The 18489-nt window shown below is 42.8% G+C and overlaps 1 protein-coding gene across 15 annotated transcripts in view; it reads right to left on the reverse strand.

Annotated features, from left to right (window-relative positions):
- Window positions 1–18489, reverse strand: part of ppfibp1b (PPFIA binding protein 1b) — a 161073-nt gene that overhangs the window by 89345 nt on the left and 53239 nt on the right. For 14 of the 15 annotated variants that reach the window (XM_080191385.1, XM_080191384.1, XM_080191387.1 and 11 more), the window contains exon 2: window positions 6364–6451. In XM_080191385.1, coding sequence (XP_080047511.1) covers window positions 6364–6424 — 61 coding nt within the window. In that variant the 5' untranslated portion in view covers window positions 6425–6451. Of the gene's footprint in view, window positions 1–6363; window positions 6452–9068; window positions 9200–18489 lie in introns of those variants that run through there. The other variant, XM_080191374.1, reaches the window with a different exon arrangement.

Consider the following 18489-nt stretch of genomic DNA (forward strand, 5'->3'; position numbering starts at 1 on the left):
AAAGTTAACTCTCATGAACATCTTAGTGAGATGCCATAGCTGGTTCTTGGACTGGAAATTGGTCGGTAATAGCAAAGATACGTAATAAATTCATTTTCAAAGAAACACTTAAAGAGCAGTTACCTAGAAATACCAAGTTGCTGATAACTGTCCAGATCACCAACAACCTATCCTTGTACCCCCATGCCGACACTATAATTAATTAAGAAAGCCCACCAACACCTCTACGTTTTCAGAAGGCTAAGGAAATTTGGTACATCAGTTACAACTCTCACCAACTTTTACAGATGCACCATAGAAAGCATTCTTCCTGGTTGTATCACAGCTTGGTATGGCTCCTGCTCTGCCCCAGACCGCAAGAAACAACAAAGGGTCATGAATGTAGCCCAATCCATCACGCAAACCAGCCTCCCATCCACTGACTCTGTTTACACGTTTCACTGCCTCAGCAAAGCAGCCAGCATAATTAAGGACCCCACGCACCCTCACTGCCACCTTCTTTCATCGGGAAAAAGATACAAAAGTCTGAGGTCACATACCAGCTTACTCAAAAACAGCTTCTTCCCTGCTGCCATTAGACTTTTGAATGGACCTACCTCATGTTACGTTGATCTTTCTCTACACCCTAGCTATGACTGTAACACTACATTCTGCACTCTCTCATTCCCTTCTCTATGAACGGTATGCTTTATCCATATAGTGCACAAGAAACAATACTTTTTCACTGTATAGTAATACACGTGACAATAATAAATCAAATCAAAAGGCTTTCACACAGCTAACATACCAGAAGTAAAACCCCAAAAGCCTCATAATGTAAGCGATGCTGTAACACTGAGCTCCCACAGCAGGTACACATAAAATGTAAAGTTTCTTTATACCAACAAACCCTGAGAACAGCACTAAATATTTGATTATAATGCAGTTCAAATGATGTCAGGTAAATGCAACCTTAATTCATTAGGAAGAGAATTCTAAATGTGGTAAGATGATAGATGTAACTAATCAGAGCCTCCAAAGGAAGATAGATAAACAATACAGAATAAATTAACAGGTGCCATGCTATTTTGGGCTTGTGAGTGGTATGAAGGAATATCATAAAATAATGCTTGTGAATGAGATATCATTATTGAAGATGTGGCGTTAGATTGGGGTGGGCACAGTAAGTAGTCTCACAATAAACAGTGAACAATGAACAGTGACAATACCACACAACCCTGCCACAGCAACCTCTGCAAGTCATGCTGGATCATCGACATGGATACCATCATCACACGTGAGAATACCATCCACCAGGTACACGGTAAATACTCTTGCAACTCGGCCAACATTGTCTACCTGATACATTGCAAGGATGTCCCCAAGCATGGTACATTGGGGAGACCATGCAGATGCTACGACAACGGATGAATGAACATCGCTCAACAATCACCAGGCAAAACTGTTCCCTTCCTGTTGGCGAACACTTCAGTGGTCATGGGCATTCAGCCTCTGACTTTCAGGTAGGCATTCTCCAAGGTGGCCTTCACGACACACGACAGCGCAGAGTCGCTGAGCAGAGACTGATAGCTGAGTTCCGCACACGAGGACGGTCTCAACAGGGATCTTGGGTTCATGTCGCACTATCTGTAACCCCCGTGACTTGCCTGGGTTTGCAAAACCTTACTTACTGTACTGTCTGGAGACAATACACATCTCTTTAACCGGTGATCAGTGCTCCTTCCACTCACAATGTTAGCCACTTTAAGACTTGAACAGCAGGTTAGGTGTAAAGATTCGCATTCTAATCAGTAATCTGTAAACTGTCTGTGCTTTATATGCTCTGTCTGAGGCCAGAACTCTCCACTCACCTGACGAAGGGGGTAACCTCGAAAGCTAATGAATTTACTATCAAATAAATCGGTTGGACTTAAACCTGGTGTTGTCAGACTTTTTACTGTGTTTACCCCAGTCCAACGCCAGCATATCCACATCTAGTCTCACAATACCAGGTTAACGTCCAACAGGTTTATTTGGAATCACGAGCTTTCAGCGCTCCAAAAGCTTGTGATTCTAAATAAACCTGTTGGGCTTTAATCTGCTGTTATCATTATTGAAGAAACATTGGATGTTGTTCCTAGATGTTTCAGACATTTGGAGGCAGGACAAACTGAATTTGTACTTGCAACAAAGGTTTTATTTTATATTTACGGGGCCAAAAGGATTCTACGTAAGCGTTTACATTTATTGAAACTGATTGGACAAAGCATTAACCTGTCTATTCATTTCACAGATATCATCAGGCTGGCTCTTTATTTGAGAGATTTCTGTTCTAAAATCAGAAAGATGTGAGGTTTGTTTTAAAGCAAAATACCACATGTGCTGGAATCTGAAACAAAAACAGAAAATGCTGGAAAATCTCAGCAGGTCTGACAGCATCTGTGGGGAGAGAATAGAGCCAACGTTTTGAATCAGGATGAGTCCATCGGCTCTGATCAAGGGTCAGTCAAATTGGTTGTCAAATAGGAGGCAAGAGAGTGGGGGTCAACGGGTGCTATTCGGATTGGCGGATGGTGACTAGTGGAGTGCCCCAGGGGTCGGTGCTGGGGCCTCAGCTTTTTACCATTTATATAGATGATCTGGAGGAGGGAACCGAGTGTAGGGTGTCAAAATTTGCTGATGACACCAAGATTGGGGGAACGGCAAACTGTGCGGAGGGTGTGGAGAGTCTGCAGAAGGATCTAGATAGGCTGGGCGAATGGGCCAGGAAATGGCAAATGGAATTTAATGTTGGCAAGTGTGAGGTGGTCCACTTTGGTAGGAAGAATGGTAGGAAGGACTATTACTTACGGGGCGAAAAACTGCAGCAGGCGACGGTGCAGAGGGACCTCGGGGTCCTTGTGCATGAGTTGCAAAAACCCAGCTTGCAGGTGCAGCAGGTGGTCAGGAAGGCAAATGGGATGCTGGCCTTCATAGCGAGGGGGATTGAATATAAAAGTAGGAAGGTCTTGCTGCAGCTGTATAGGGCATTGGTGAGGCCGCAGCTGGAGTACTGTGTGCAGTTTTGGGCGCCGCACCTGCGCAAAGATATTTTGGCCTTGGAGGGAGTGCAGAGGAGGTTTACTAGGCTGATACCGGAGTTGAGGGGGTTGAGCTATGAGGAGAGGCTGAATAAACTGGGCTTGTACTCGTTGGAGTTTAGAAGAATGAGGGGAGATCTCATTGAGACGTATAAGATGATGAATGGGATGGATAGGATAGAGGTGGAGAGACTCTTCCCGCTCAAAAAAGACAGTAGGACTAGGGGGCACAGCCTCAAGATAAAAGGGGGGGGCGGTTTAGAACGGAGTTGAGGAGGAACTTCTTCACTCAAAGGGTGGTGAATCTCTGGAATTCTCTGCCCGTTGAAGTGGTGGAGGCTGCCTCGCTAAATATTTTTAAGACGCGGGTTGGTGGGTTTTTGATAAGAGAGGGGGTTAAGGGTTATGGGGAGAGGGCGGGAAAGTGGAACTGAGCCACGACAGATCAGCCATGATCTTATTGAATGGCGGGGCAGGCTCGAAGGGCTAGATGGCCTACTCCTGCTCCTATTTCTTATGTTCTTATGTCACACAGACTCAAAATGTTAGCTTTATTCTCTCTTCATGGACGCTAACAGACCTGTTGAGATTTTCCAGCATTTTATGCTTTTGTGAAATTTGTTCACCTAAACTACCTCTCAGGTTAGGACTATTCAATTTTAAGCATTTTTAAACAAAATCAAATAGGAAATCTTTTCATTGCTTTTCCCAACATAATTATGCTTGCAATGCCAAATATGAGTGACATGGTGGCACAGTGGATAGCACTACTGCCTCTCAGTGCCAGGGACCCGGGTTCAAAACCGGCCTTGAGTCACTGTCCGTGTGGAATCTGCACGTTTTCCCTGTGAGTGCATGTGTTTCCTCCGGGTGCTCCGATTTCCTCCTGCAGTCCAAAAGATGGGCTGGTTAGATGCATTGGCCGTGCTAAATTCTCCCTCAGTGTACCCGAACAGGCGCCAGAGTGTGGCAACCAGGGGATTTTCACAGTAACTTTGTTGCACTGTTAATATAAGCTTGCTTGTGACCAATAAATAAACTTCAACTTTTTACTTCTAGCAACTAAGTAATTTTTAAAAGCATGTTTTTCCTACCTGCTGGAAATCCTCAATTACATCACCACGCCAATCTGATATTTGTGGTCAGGTAATAAAGAACAAAGGAAACTACAGCACAGGAACAGGCCCTTCAGCCCTCCAAGCCTGTACTGAACATGCTGCTCGACTGAACTAAAACTCCCACCCTTCCGGGGACCATATCCCTCTATTCCATCTTATTCATGAATTGTCCAGATGCCCCTTAAAACTCACTATTGTATCTGCTTCCACTACCTCTTCTGCCAGTGAGTTCCAGGCATCTACCACCCTCTGTGTAAAAAACTTGCCTCGTACATCTCCTTTAAACCTTGCCCCTCGCACCTTAAACCTATGCCACCTAGTAATTGACTCCTCCACTCTGGAAAAAAGCTTCTGACTACCCACTCTATCCATGCCCCTCTTAATCTTATAGACTTCTACCAGGTCGCTCCTCAACCTCCGTCATTGCAGTGAGAACAAACCAAGTTTCTCCAACCTCTCCTTATAGCTAATGCCCTCCACACCAGGCAACAACCTGGTAAATCTTTTCTGTATCCTCTCCAAAGCGTCCACATCCTTCTGGTAGTGTGGCGACCAGAAATAATTTGAAACAAAACCTCCCCATTACCAAATCAGAGCCTGAGGTTACCACTCACTCGCAATCATTGCCACACCCACAAGCTCATTATGTTAGGTCACCGCAAGGATGCAGGGACAATGTTGAAGCAGAGGAAAATGATTAACACATGGAAGGAGGGGAAAAGGGACAGGGAAAAAAGAAAAATAACATTCACATCCTGAGGGTGCCCCAAAGCATTACGTTTCTGAACTGCAGTCATTGTAGCGTAAACAAACGCAGCAGCCACTTTGTAGACACAATGAGGTCCCACAATTAACATAAGTAATCAATTCGGTTGTTTTTATGGCATTAGTTAAGCAAAAAAGCATTGGCCAGGAAGCACGGTCGATAGAAGTCAGTATAACTGCATCACATGCACTTTCTTTCAGCTCTTTCTACTTCTCCTATAATCTATGTTGGTGCAAAGCTGATTCTATAGCATTATAAACTACCCTGAAGCTGGAGTGAAGCATACTGGCAGGGCCTTCTCCAGGGAAACTGTTCTGAACCTGCACTCAGGGTAAAAGGTAAAGTCACTATAGTCCCAGATGATCATAGGGACCATTGAGCGGGGCTGACTTGTGATGATTTAACCTAAGGGTCACCACATCTCAAACGAGGGACAAAGTTGAGAAGGTGGGGCCGTCATGAATAACTGAGCAGATATGGGAATTGAATCTGCATTGCTACAAAGAACAGTACAGAACAGGCCCTTCGGCCCTCCAAGCCTGCATCAATCACATTGTCCTATCTAGACTAACCACTTGTATCCCACTATTTTCCATCTGTTCATGTGTCTATCCATATAAGTCTTAAATGTCACTAACGTATCTGCCTCAGCCACCTCACCTGGCAGTGCATTCCAGATCACCACCACCCTCTGTGTAAGATAACTTCGTAAAAAGTCTGACAACACCAGGTTTTAGTCCAACCGATTTATTTGATAATAGACTCACAAGCTTTCGGGGTTAGTCCCTTCATACCCACATCATAAAATAACTTCCCCTGAACCACCACTGAACCTTTAGTCCTTTTTACCTACATCCTGGGTAAATCTACACTCTCGCCAAAGCCACCATGTCCTTCTGGTAGTGTGGTGACCAGAATCGGACACAGTATTCCAAACGTGCCCAACCGATGTTTTATACAACTGTAACATAATTTGCTCTAATTTGTTGGTGTCGTTCTGCATTACTAACTCAGGGTAAATGCCTGCAGTGAGCTCCAGTACCAATGTAGAAGATTGTTTTGTTTTAAAATAAGACACAGATAAAATGTTTACCTTGTCTGATTAATGAGCTGTTCTCTATTTTGTTGTTACCCTCATAGGTATCTCATCAGCAATCTTAAACTCGGAACGTTTCCATGGGCTCCTAAGCAATAGTATTCACAAGGGAGATTCTTATCCAAACGTACTGATCCAAAATTATATCAATGTTATATTATATCAATCACTGACGCAAATATTTTCCACAAATATACCCTGGTAATTATTTGTTGCTGTATTCAAAACTGAGAAATAAATACATGGGCACATAGGAAAAAAAAGTCTTCATGTATAGCCTGAAATCAGTCAGTGATCAGTCAGTAATTCTGAATAGTATCTTACCTGCTATGATACCATCCATTTGCTCCAAGGCAGCAGCCAACATCTCACTGGCATCAGTCATCTTTCTATTCTTGTAAATCAATCACACCTGAAGCAAAAGAAAACAAACATAAATCACAAAAACCCTACAACACAAAAGGAGGCCATTCAGCCCATCAAATCTGCACCAACAATCCCACCCAGGCCTTATCCCACTTCCCCACACATTTACCCCACTAATTCCTCTAACCTACACATCCCAGGACACTAAGGGACAATTTTGCATGGCCAATTAACCTAACCGGTGCATCTTTGGACTGTGGGAGGAAACCAGAGCACCCAGAGGAAACATAGGGAGAACGGTCAAGCTCCACACAGAAACCGCGAATCGAACCTGGAAGCTACAGTACATCTAGAATTCAACATTAATGCAGGACAAAGCAATAGTAGTACTATACCAACCTCATCCTGGGGACTTTATAAAATTTCTATCCTCTAATAACCTTTCCCTCAACTATGTCAGAGTGTGAACTGGCAACAGTACAGTACAAGCTCGAGGTGAATGGCCATCGAACAAAACGACAACAGAGCTACGTATTTGTGCACAAAAACCATGCTATATGAATAAGCAAGCGACAGACACATGCATCTTTCACACCAATAATAACTCTTATCAAAACCAAACTTGACTTTGTGTTCCAGGTCTTATTTTCAACATTACAAAGATTTAGAACTATTGGTCCAGTTGTTTACATGGCATAGATGCACATAGCACCACAGGGCACTGTCTGGTTTACACATTCCTGGCTCGGGTCACTGTCTGTGCGGAGTCTGTATATTTTCCCTGTGCCTGCGTGGGTTTCCGCTGGATGCTCCGGTTTCATCCCACAGTCTGAAAGATGTGCTGGTCAGGTACATTGGTCATGCTAAATTCTCTCACAGGTACCTGAACAGGGTGCTGGAGTGTGTTGACTACACGATTTTCATAGTAACTTCATTGCAGTGTTGATGTGAGCCTACTTGTCACACTAATAGATCAACTTTAAAAAAAAACTTGTTGGCATAGTAGGAATGTGCTCTTCAGGGTTACATGGCTTGGTTTGGTGGTTCATTTGCTATCCTTTATGGCACACGGTGGTTGGGGGGGGGGGGGGGGGGGGGGGGGGGCAGTGAGTCTACTCTATTTATTTGGTGGGAGGCGGGGGGAAAGAGTCTACTCCATTTATGGGGACATGTTGCAATTTGAGAAGTGAGTGGGGGTGAGTAAAGAAAAGTATCGCTGTGTATGCTAAGAGAACGGCGTTCCAAGCTTCCTGGGACTTTGCCAGTGTCAGTAAAAGGCAGCCAGTTGGATTCTGTCCCACAACTGTTTTGTCTATCAATCCTGTGGTGTCACTTCACTACAGAACAGGGACACATTCGTCTTTTGCCAAGAACAAAGGTTTTGCTTTCTCAGCACTGGCAGTCCTTCTATTCTAACAGCAACAAGGTGAGTCTGTACAGCTTCAGGAAATGAAGGAAGACGAGAAAATTTACAGTAAAAATGTGTGGTTATATTGAAAAATTAACATGGTTTTGCTTCACATTCTCATTTTTAAACATCACCATGATGCTGACATCTAGTTTAAAACTGTGTTCAGCATTTCTGAGAGTTTATTTTGTGAAACTGTCTCATTTGTTCCAGTGGGTGGCTGATCTAATTTAAAACGAACTTGGCAGAGATGGAGAAGCATTGGAATTGCAAGAGACATTTGTAAAAAAAAAATCCTGTATGCCCAGAACGAAACAATCACGGGGGGGGGGGGGTGTGTGTGTGTGTGTGTGTGTGCGTGCGCGCACGTGCGGGGTGACGGTGGATGAAAAATGCTTGCGTGTCTGTGTCAATGGACAATTTCAGGGTCATTTATACTGGCAAACATACATATTTATCATAATGCACGCACTTTCCATTTCAGTGTATTGTAATGCTCATGTCAATCTGTAACTCCTGCTTCAGGAGGATTGATAGAAGCCAACCGAGAGTGGCTTCCAGCTGATTTCAAGGAGTTTTCTGTTTGATTTACAAAATGTACTCCTCGCTGCAGGAAAATTACACATTTCCTTGCCATTTTTTGGAGCAATTGATAGTGTCTGGATCAGTTATTTCCAATGTTGACTTCTCTGCAAACTTACCTCCTCCGCCCCATGAAATGACCAATAAAGCAAATATTTGTGAAACCGCTATTTAAAGAACTTCACAAATATTTCCTGGCATTTGCTTCAAACTCTGAAGTCTTGTTAGATGCTTTCCTGTGCAAGACATCGGAATTAATCTTCAGCTGTCTTCCACGCGCCTGGCAGCCTCCCAAATACTAGCACCGATTGCAGCAGAGATTAACCCAAAGAGTAAAGTTTACTTAAGACAGCAACATACTCCATGTATACATAATTTACTTTTAATACATCTCATCATGTTAGGGTTAGCACACATTGCTTGCAAACCAGATCTGTGACCCACAAGAAAGGAAAGGCAACAGCATGCAACTTGCGGATACAAGTACAATGACTTAAATAAGGGTCTTTTCAAGTCCCAGTATAATTTAAGTTTCGTGCAGCTTGGGTGACTTGTACAAGCGCGTTATTTAACAAACTAGATTTAATACAAGACCCTAGTGCTCTGTTCACTTTTCCCCGGCCTAATTACAATTCAGAACTTCAGAAATACTTCTACAAATAGGTAACATTACCCTTGTTCCAGCTCCCAGCAACGTTTCGCCTGGAAACTTATAGCTATCTTTGCAGAATTTTCAACCCCTTGGTCAACATTATTCTGACTCCATTGTTTGGATTTTCTGTGGGGTCTAGAGACACTGATCAAGTCTTCAAACTGCGTATCTACTGCTTTTCACTTCTCTCAGATGTTGAAATTTGTAGAGTGGGTGTAGTCTAATGTTGCACATCAAGATCATGTTTCCAACTGCAATTCCTTTTTAAAAAAAGATCAACTGGGGTGAGGCCCTCAATCTTTGTCCAAAATGAAATGTCACAGACCAGACATCTGGAAAATAGTCAAGAGTTTCACAGCACAAAAGGTCGTCCTTCGGCCCATCGTGTCTGCACCAGCCATCAAGCACCCATCTATTCTAATCCTATTTAAATCATCTAAATGCTTCTTAAATGCTGACAGTTCCTGTCTCTAAAGGGCAGAGTTTTACAGATTTCACCACTCTGTAGGTGAAAAAGATTTTCCACAAATCCCCTCCTAGGTCTTCAGCCCATTACCTTAAATCTCTGCCCCTTGGTTCTTGATCACTCAACTGAGGGGAAAAATTTCTTCCCGTCTACCCTATAGTAGGGTAGGAGACAGTGGTTAGCACTGCTGCCTCCCAGCAACAGGGACCCGGATTCAATTCCGGTGTTGGCTCACTGTCTATATGGAATTTACACTTTCTCTCTGCATCTGCGTGGGTTTCCTCCAGGTGCTCTGGTTTCCACCCACAGTCCAAATCTGTGCGGGTCAGGCTGATTGGTCTTGCTAAATTGTCCCGTGGCATAAATTAGGGGGATTAGCTGGGCAGTTAGCAGGGTTATGGGGATAGGGCTTGGTTGGGATGCTGTGTTGGGCAGGGCAGATTCGATGGACTGAATGGCTTCCTCGTGCACTGAAGGAATTCTACATCTCTCTTCCTTAGTGTTCTCTGCTCAAAGGGGAACAACTCCAGCCTAACTTATGGGGAACAGCAGTGGGTGGAGGGGGCATTCAAAAAAGAAATGGGGAGGTTACAAACCAGTATGTTCCCTCTAGGGGGATAAAAACGAGTAACTAGCTCAGAGAACCATGGATGACCAGAGATATTCAAGATGAGAAGGAAAAGAGGCTTTTGACAGATATAAGGGGAGCAAATCAGCAGAGGCATTACAATGCAGCACGGTGGCACAGTGGTTAGCACTGCTGCTTCACAGAGCCTGGGACCCGGGTTCGATTCTCTGCTCAGGTCATTGTCTGTGGGGAGTCTGCATGTTCTTCCCATATCTACATGCGTTTCCTCTGGGTCCTTCGGTTTCCTCTCACAGACCGAAAGACATGCTGGTTAGGGTGCATTGGCCATGCTAAATTCTCCCTCAGTGTACCCGAACAGGTGCAGGAGTGTGAGGACTAGGGGGTTTTCACAGTAACTTCATTGCAGTGTTAATATAAGCCTACTTGTGACACTAGTAAATAAACTTTAAACTTAGTGGAGTACAGATGGAGCTTATGAAAGCAATTAGGAGAACAAAGAGAAAGCTCTGGCTGGTAAAAGTAGGCAAAATCAATCCCAAGATATTCTTTAAGTATATCAATGGGAAGAGGATAACCAGGAAAAGAGTACCTGGTTCTTTAGGGACCAAGGGGCAATCTGTGCGTGGAGCCAAAGCACATTGGTGGCGTGTTGAATGAATACTTCACATCTATCTTCACCCAAGAGAATGAGGATGAAGGTATGGAACCCAGGGAGAGAGACTGCAAGGTTCTTGAGCAAATTGACATAGAAAAGGACAAGGTATTGGAAGTGATGGCAGCCTTAAAAGTTGACAGATCTCCAGGTCTAGATGAATTGTGGGAGGCAAGGATAGAGATTGCAAGGGTTCTGACCCAAATTTTTTAATTCCTCTCTGGCCACAGGGGACTGCCAAAGGACTGGAGAACAGCTAATGTGGTTCCGCTATTTAAGAAGGATTGCAGAGATAAGCCAGGGAACTACAGACCAGTGGTAGGGAAACTATTGGACAAAATTCAGGAGGAGAGAATCTATCTCCACTTGGAGAGGCAAGAATTGATCATGAATAGTCAGCATGCTTTTGTCAGAGGGAGGTCATGTCTAACAAATTTGATTGAATTTTTTGAGGAGGCGACCAGGTGTGTACATTATGGTAGTATAGTTGATGTAGCCTGCATTGATTTCAACAAAGCCTTTGACAAGGAAGGCTTATAAAGAAGGCAAATGCACATGGGATATAGGGTAATTTGTTAAGGTAGATTCGTAATTGACTTAGTTCTAAGAAACAGAGGGTGATGACAGGAAGCTGCTTTAGTGACTGGACAGCAGTGTCCAATGGGTATAATGCAGGGCTGGATCCCCTATTACTTTTTATTTATGCAAAACAATATATATGACTATGTGGGGATAGGATTAATAAGTTTGCAAATGACACAAAGATTGGCTGTATGATTAACAATAACGTTGAGTGTCTTGGGCTACAGGAAGACAGAAGCGGAATGGTCAAGAAGGCAGATAACTGGAAAATTGAGTTTAACCCTGAAAGTAAGGCGATACACTTTGGAAGGAGTAATTTGACAAGTATTCAATGAATGGCAATCTAGGAAGTTCTGAGAACAAAGGGATCTTGCCAAGTCAGTCCACATATCTCTGAAGGTAGAAGGGCATGTTAGAAGGGTGGGGAAAGAAACATGTGTGACATTTGCCTTATCAATTCAGGCAAAGATTACAAAACCAGAGAAATCGTGTTAGAGTTGTGCAAAGCTTTGGTGAGGCCACAGCTAGAGTACAGTACTGGTTGCCACATTATAGGAAAGATCTACCTGAGACATTAAACTTGCATAGAATTATACCTGACCTCTCTGCTTTTTAATATTATCTCTAGAAATGAACCCCAGTGCTTTGGTTGCTTTTCCAAAAAATCCATTGTAATAAAAATGCCAGGTCCCAGAACATTTTCATAAGGTTTTCTAGTGATTTAAACACAATGCTAATATGTATATTCTTTTTTGTCAAAGCAACTTCAGTTTCAAATTATTTATAATCATTAGGGTTGCTCCCCAAGACTGGAAGTGCTTTTGTTAGCTACATGTGACTTTCATTTGCCTTTATGAATGGCACAGATCACAATGAGAACAGCAACAATCACTAATGGAAAGCAATGTCATTGAACATCTAATCCCAGTCTGCACATTTAATCGAGGCAGTTTACTTAACTTCTATTGTTGAGATCGTATCTAAAATCTTGCAAGTACACCATTTGTACAAGTTGATAAACTATGCAAATCAAATGCATTTTAAATTGCAGTGAACATGGAATTAATTTCAAAGAATGATAGTTTTGCTGTATTGGATTTTTTTTTAAAGGTTACCACAACCCCTAAGGCTCATTCCAGTAGACACTGTCTAGACAAAGCTGACATAGTGTGATGAACCAGTAAAGCTATCAAGTTACAAATTTGTAATTCTAGAAACAAATAACTACTCAGAAAACCTTAGGCACTTAACAGCTATTGTGTGGTGCATCATGACAGATCTTTTCAACTTGATCATTATTTACAAATAAATATTTTACATCCTATCTTTCCTTAGAAACCATGCACTTGACTAATGTCTATCATATAATGTAATTCGGATTTGTACAGACCATGACAGTAATCCTAGAATGGGAAAGCTTCATTCATGGTATCCTTTATTAAAACAAAATGCGGATTTTAAACTGATACGAATGTTACATGTTACAGAACACAAACTAGTGCTTGGGGCATTTCAATGATGCCTGTACAGAAGGGATTTGACAAGAACAACAGATAAAGAAAAGAACTCGGGCTATCCTGGCCTTCCAGAAAGATTTTGGAATAGTAAGCCATTTTGGCAGAATCAAAATTTCTGATAGGAGATGCCAGGACAGTCATTGAGGTCAGAGATGTGGCCACAGGCAAGGTTGAGAAACTAATGCAGAGGGAGGAATTTAATTATGACTCTCACCAACTTTTACAGATGCACCATAGAAAGCATCCTTTCTGGTTGCATCACAGGTTGGTATGGCTCCTACTCTGCCCAAGACCGCAAGGGACTACAAAAGGTCATGAATGAAGCCCAGTCCATCATGCAATGGATAGCCTCCTATCCACTGACTCTATCTATACTTCCTGCTGCCTCAGAAAAGCAGCCAGCATAATTAAGGACCCCACACACCCCAGACATACGCTCTTTCACCTTCTTCCATTGGGAAAAAGCTACAAAGATCTGAGGTCACGTACCAACCGACTCAAGAACAGCTTCTTCCCTGCTGCCATCAGGCTTTTGAATGGATCTACCTCATACTAAGTTGATCTTCCTCTACACCCTAGCTATGACTGTTACACAATATTCTGCACCCTCTTATTTCTTCTCTATAAATGGTATGTTTTGTCTGTATACTGCATAAGAAACAATATTTTTCACTGTATGCTAATACATGTGACAATAATAAATCATGCAGACGTTAGCTGGAGGGTTGAACTTGCTTATTCTAAATGCAAGTCATATCTCTATGCATCAACATAATTGGGTTTGCACAAAACAGCTTCCCTACACCGAACTTCACAAAATCATAGAAAATTACAGCACAGAAGGAAGTCACGAAGTCCATCATGTCTGCACTGGCCGAAAATCAAGCCAGCCAGCCTAATCTCACTTTCTAGCATTTGATCTGTAGCCCTGCAGTTACAGCACTTGAGGGTTTCTGTCTTTGCTACCTTTCAGACATAGAATTCCAGACTCCCACAATGTTCTGGGTAAAAATAATGTTCCTCCCCTCTGTATCTTTTTACCAAACACTTTACAAATATGCCCCTAGTTACTGACCTCTCTGTTAAATAGGCCCATGCTATCCACTCTATTCAGCACCCCCCAATTTTGTACATCTCAATCAAATCATCTCTCAGCCTCCTCCGTTCCAAGGAGAACAACCCCAGTCTATCCAACCTTTCCAAACAGCTGCAATTTCCAGTCCTGACAATATCTTCTTAAGCATAACCTCCCTGCTCCTGTATTCTACACCTCAGTTAATTAGTGAAAAGATTCCACGTGCCCGCCTAATCATCTTATCAACCTGCCCTAGCTTCAGGGATCTATGCGTGGACATTAACCCTGAGGTTCCTCACCTCCTCTACATCTCTCAGTATTCTCCCATTTATTGTGTATTCCTTGCTTTGTTTGGCATGTCAAAATGCACTACACTTTGAATTAAATTCCATTTGCTAGTTTTCTGCCCACTTGACAAGTCCACTAATATCTTCCTGCAGTCTGCAGCTATCCTCCCTATCAAGTATGCAGCCAATTTGTATGGTCTTTGCAAACACCTCCAGTATTCATTAATGGACCTAGTACTGAGATCTGTAGAACCTCACTGAAAACAGCCTTCCAGTTACAGAAACACCCTTTCATTTCCAGCCACTGAGCCAGTTTTGTATTCAACTTGCTACATTCCCCTGGGTCCCAAGGGCTTTTATTTTATTTCGAGCAAAGCATTAGCTCTATTCTCTCTCCACAGATGCTGTCAGATCTGCTGAGATTTTCCAGCATTTTCTGTTTTTATTACTTCAACTATCTTACTAAACACTTAAGACCCTAGGATGAAGTCCACCAGGGACTCAGGGCTTCATCAGCCCACAGATCCTGTAAGTTGCTAAGCACCATTCCCCTTGTGATTGTAATTTTATCAAGCTCCATTCTCTCTTCCAGTTCCTGATTTACAGCTATTTCTGGGCTGTTACTTGGATCTTTTATTGTGAAGACAAAATACTTGTTCAATTTATTACCTTTTCCTTATTTCCCATTATTAATTCCCCAAACTCCTTTCTCTACAATCAATGCTTTCTCTTAGGATCAATGCTCACTTCATTAACTCTTCTTATTTAAATATACATAGAAACTCTCACTATCCATCTTTCTCACTTTCTCTCATAAGCTAATTTTTCCCTCATTTCCCTTGTTTTTTGCTGTTCTTTATATTCTGTCCTGTCTTGTCACTCACCTTTCTGAAATTATTTTTCTTTACGTTTGGTTCTATCTTTAATTTTTTTTAAGTTAACTGCAGATGGTGGTTCCTCCCCTTGGACTTCTTCCTTCTCGTTGGAATGTATCCATTCTATGTATTCCAAAATATCCCTTTAAAATCTGCCACTACATCTATCCCTCAACCCTAACTTACTGGTCCACTTTAACTAGCTCTGCTATCATTCCCACATAATTGCCCTTATATGAAATCCTCATCTTGGATCCACTTTTCCCTCCCTCAAAAAGGAATGTAAAATTCAATCATATGATCATTGCTACCCAGTAAATACCTTCTGTATGATCGATGGCCTCTCTAAAGCTCTGTGGGCTGGAGATGTGCAATACAGCTCTGCCAGCCACAACTAAAAATCAAATCAAAATCGGAAACGTGCATTCTTTACAGCAGTACTAAATAATTGATCACTCCATTCTAAATCACAAGGGTAACAGATCAGTATTTGCATCCAAAATCAGTCTCAGTAAGTTTAATAGGGATGGGAGGGGCATGTTTTTCACACAGAGGGTGAAAAATTCAGTAAGAAAATGGGAAGCAGAATCCGCAGTGTTTCTGGACATTAGATTAATTGTTGCTGGCCCATCAAGTATTGAAAGTAAATATTAATTTCCAGCAAACTATAATTAAGTTCAGCTTAGAAGGATCAAGGCTTCATATACTGTTCATCTCACCTCAATGGGGTGGCACGGTAGCACAGCGGTTAGTACTGCTGCTTCACAGCACCAGGGACCCAACTCAGGTCACTGTCTGTGTGGAGTCTGCATGTTCTCCCCGCGTCTGCACAGGTTTTCTCTGGGTGCTCTGGTTTTCTCCCACATTCTGAAAGATGTGCTGGTTAGGTGCATTGACTCGAACAGGCGCCGGACTGTGGCGACTAGGGGAATTTCACAGAAACTTCATTGCAGTGTTAATGTAAGCCTTACTTGTAACTAATAAATAAACTTTACTTTCAATGAACAACGGCAGTCTCAGGCGCAGGAACAGGCCCTTCAGCCCATCAAGTCTGTGCCGACACAAATATCTCTCAAATCTAATATTTTCTTGCCTCTATGTGGTACATACTCCTCTATTCCCTGCCTATACATGCATCTATTCAGATGCCTCTTGAACACTGTTATAAAATCTGCTCCCACCACCTCCTCCAGCAGCACATTCCAGGCACTCCCCACCCTCTATGTGAAAAGCTTGCCCCTTATATCCCTTTTAAACTTTCCTCCTCTCACTCTCAACCTATGACCTGAGTAACTGCCCTTCAACCCTGGGAAAAAGACTCTGACTATCCACTCTATCCAAGCCTGTCACAATCTTATAAACCTCTAGCAACCCCCCCACCCCACAATCCTCTGACACGCCAATGAAAACAATCCAAGTTTGTTCAACCTTTCTTCATAGTGCTCTTAATTGTTTAGTACCCAGTACATGTGGGTGGACACAACACACTCGCAAATTTCATGCAAAAACAAATGTAATCCTCAAGATTCTGTTAACACTGGTAGAAAGCTAAATGTCTATAGAACACCCTGTTGAGTGCACAGCTGTGGCAAAATCTTTTCAAACTTCTACACAAATAGCTTATGCTCTGAAGATTGCAATACTACACCATCCGCAAGGGAACAGCAACTATTGTCTCACGTTATTTAGAACAAAGAACAAAGAACAACCCAGCACGGGAAACAGGCCCTTCGGCCCAACGAGCCCGCGCCGCCGCATCGCCCTACACCTATTCTACCCTGCATGTCTACGAATGGGACCCTACTCAGTCAGATTCAGGGAAGAAATAGTGTCAATTTGGTGGAAACCAATTAGCCTAAGAGCACATCTTTGGGGTGTGGGAGGAAACCGGAGCGCCCGGAGGAAACCCACGCAACCACAGGGAGAATGTGCAAACTCCCACAGACACAGGCCCAAATCCATGTATCTGCACAGCTAGCAGTGCTAGTCACTGAGCTGTTGTGGAGCCCGTTTCCAAGTGAAACACTTTTGGATCCTTTGGGCAACACGGTGGCCCAGTGGCTAGCATTGCTGCCTCATTGAGCCAGGGACCCGGGTTTGCTTTCAATCTCAGGTCACTATGTGTGTGGAGTTTGCATGTTCTCCCCACGTCTACGCGAGTTTCCTCCGGGCAATCCAGTTTCCTCCCACAGTCCAAAGATGTGCAGGTTAGGTTGTTTGGCCATGCTAAATTGACCCTAGTGGCAGGGGGATTAGCAGGATAAATGAGGGTTGTGGGAATAGGGCCTGGGTGGGACTGTGGTTGGCACAGACTCAATGGACCAAATGGCCTCCTTCTATACTGCACTCTTTCTATAGATTCTATGAATTTTTGATATTCAGAAATCTAATCAATCTGTTTTCTTGAATATGCTCAATGACATAGCTTCCACTGTCCTCTGGGGTAAAGAATTCCAAAGATTTGCCTTCCTCAGCAAAGAAATTCCTCATTTTAATTGTGAATGCCGTACCTCTTATCATGATTCTTTACCTCCTGCTTCCAGACCACATTCTGACTCCGACACCCACCTCTCCAGGGGAAACATCCTTCCTGCATCTATCCTGGTGAGGCTTGTAAGAATTGTGTATGCTTCAATGAGGTAAACTCTGCTTCTAAACTATTGTCTCCTCAATCTCTCCCCATAGGATAATCCTGCTACTCCAGGCTGGTGAACCTTCATTGCACACCTTCTACAGCAAGTATCCTTCCTTAGCCAAGGAGGCCAAAACTGTACACAACACTCCAGGTGTGGTCTTACCAAGGCTCTACAGAATTACAGTAAAACTTCTTTATTCCTGTATTCAAATTCTCGTGTGTTCCTAATTGTTTGCTGCAATTGTATGTTACCTTTCAGTGACACTCATTGGACACCAACACTTCTCAATCTTTCACTAGTTAAAAAATACTCTGTACATCTGTTTTTCCTACCAAAGTGGATAATTCCACGTTTCCAAATCATATTCCATCTGCCATCTTCTTGTCCACTCACTCAGCCTATCTCAATACCCTTTGCATCCTCTTCATGTCTCACATTCCCACCTAGTTTTGTCATCGACAAAGTTGGAAATATAACATTTGGTTCACACATCCAAATTATTAATATACCTTTGTGTATAGCTGCAGCCCAAGTACCTGCAGTACCTCACTAGTCACAGTCTGCCAGTCTAAGAATAGTCAGTTTCTGTCCATTAACCAATTTTCAATCCATATCTGTATACTTCCCTCAATCCCACGAGGTCTAATTTTGATTAATAACCTGTGTTTCCTTCTGAAAATCCACATCCACTGCTCTCTCTTATCTATTCTGTTAGAAGCATTGTCAAAAAACTCCAGTGTTTGTCAAGCATAAATTCCCTTTC

Source organism: Carcharhinus amblyrhynchos, chromosome 6 (assembly GCF_965287045.1).
Source record: "Carcharhinus amblyrhynchos chromosome 6, sCarAmb.v2.hapA, whole genome shotgun sequence".
Taxonomy (NCBI): Eukaryota; Metazoa; Chordata; class Chondrichthyes; order Carcharhiniformes; family Carcharhinidae; genus Carcharhinus; species Carcharhinus amblyrhynchos.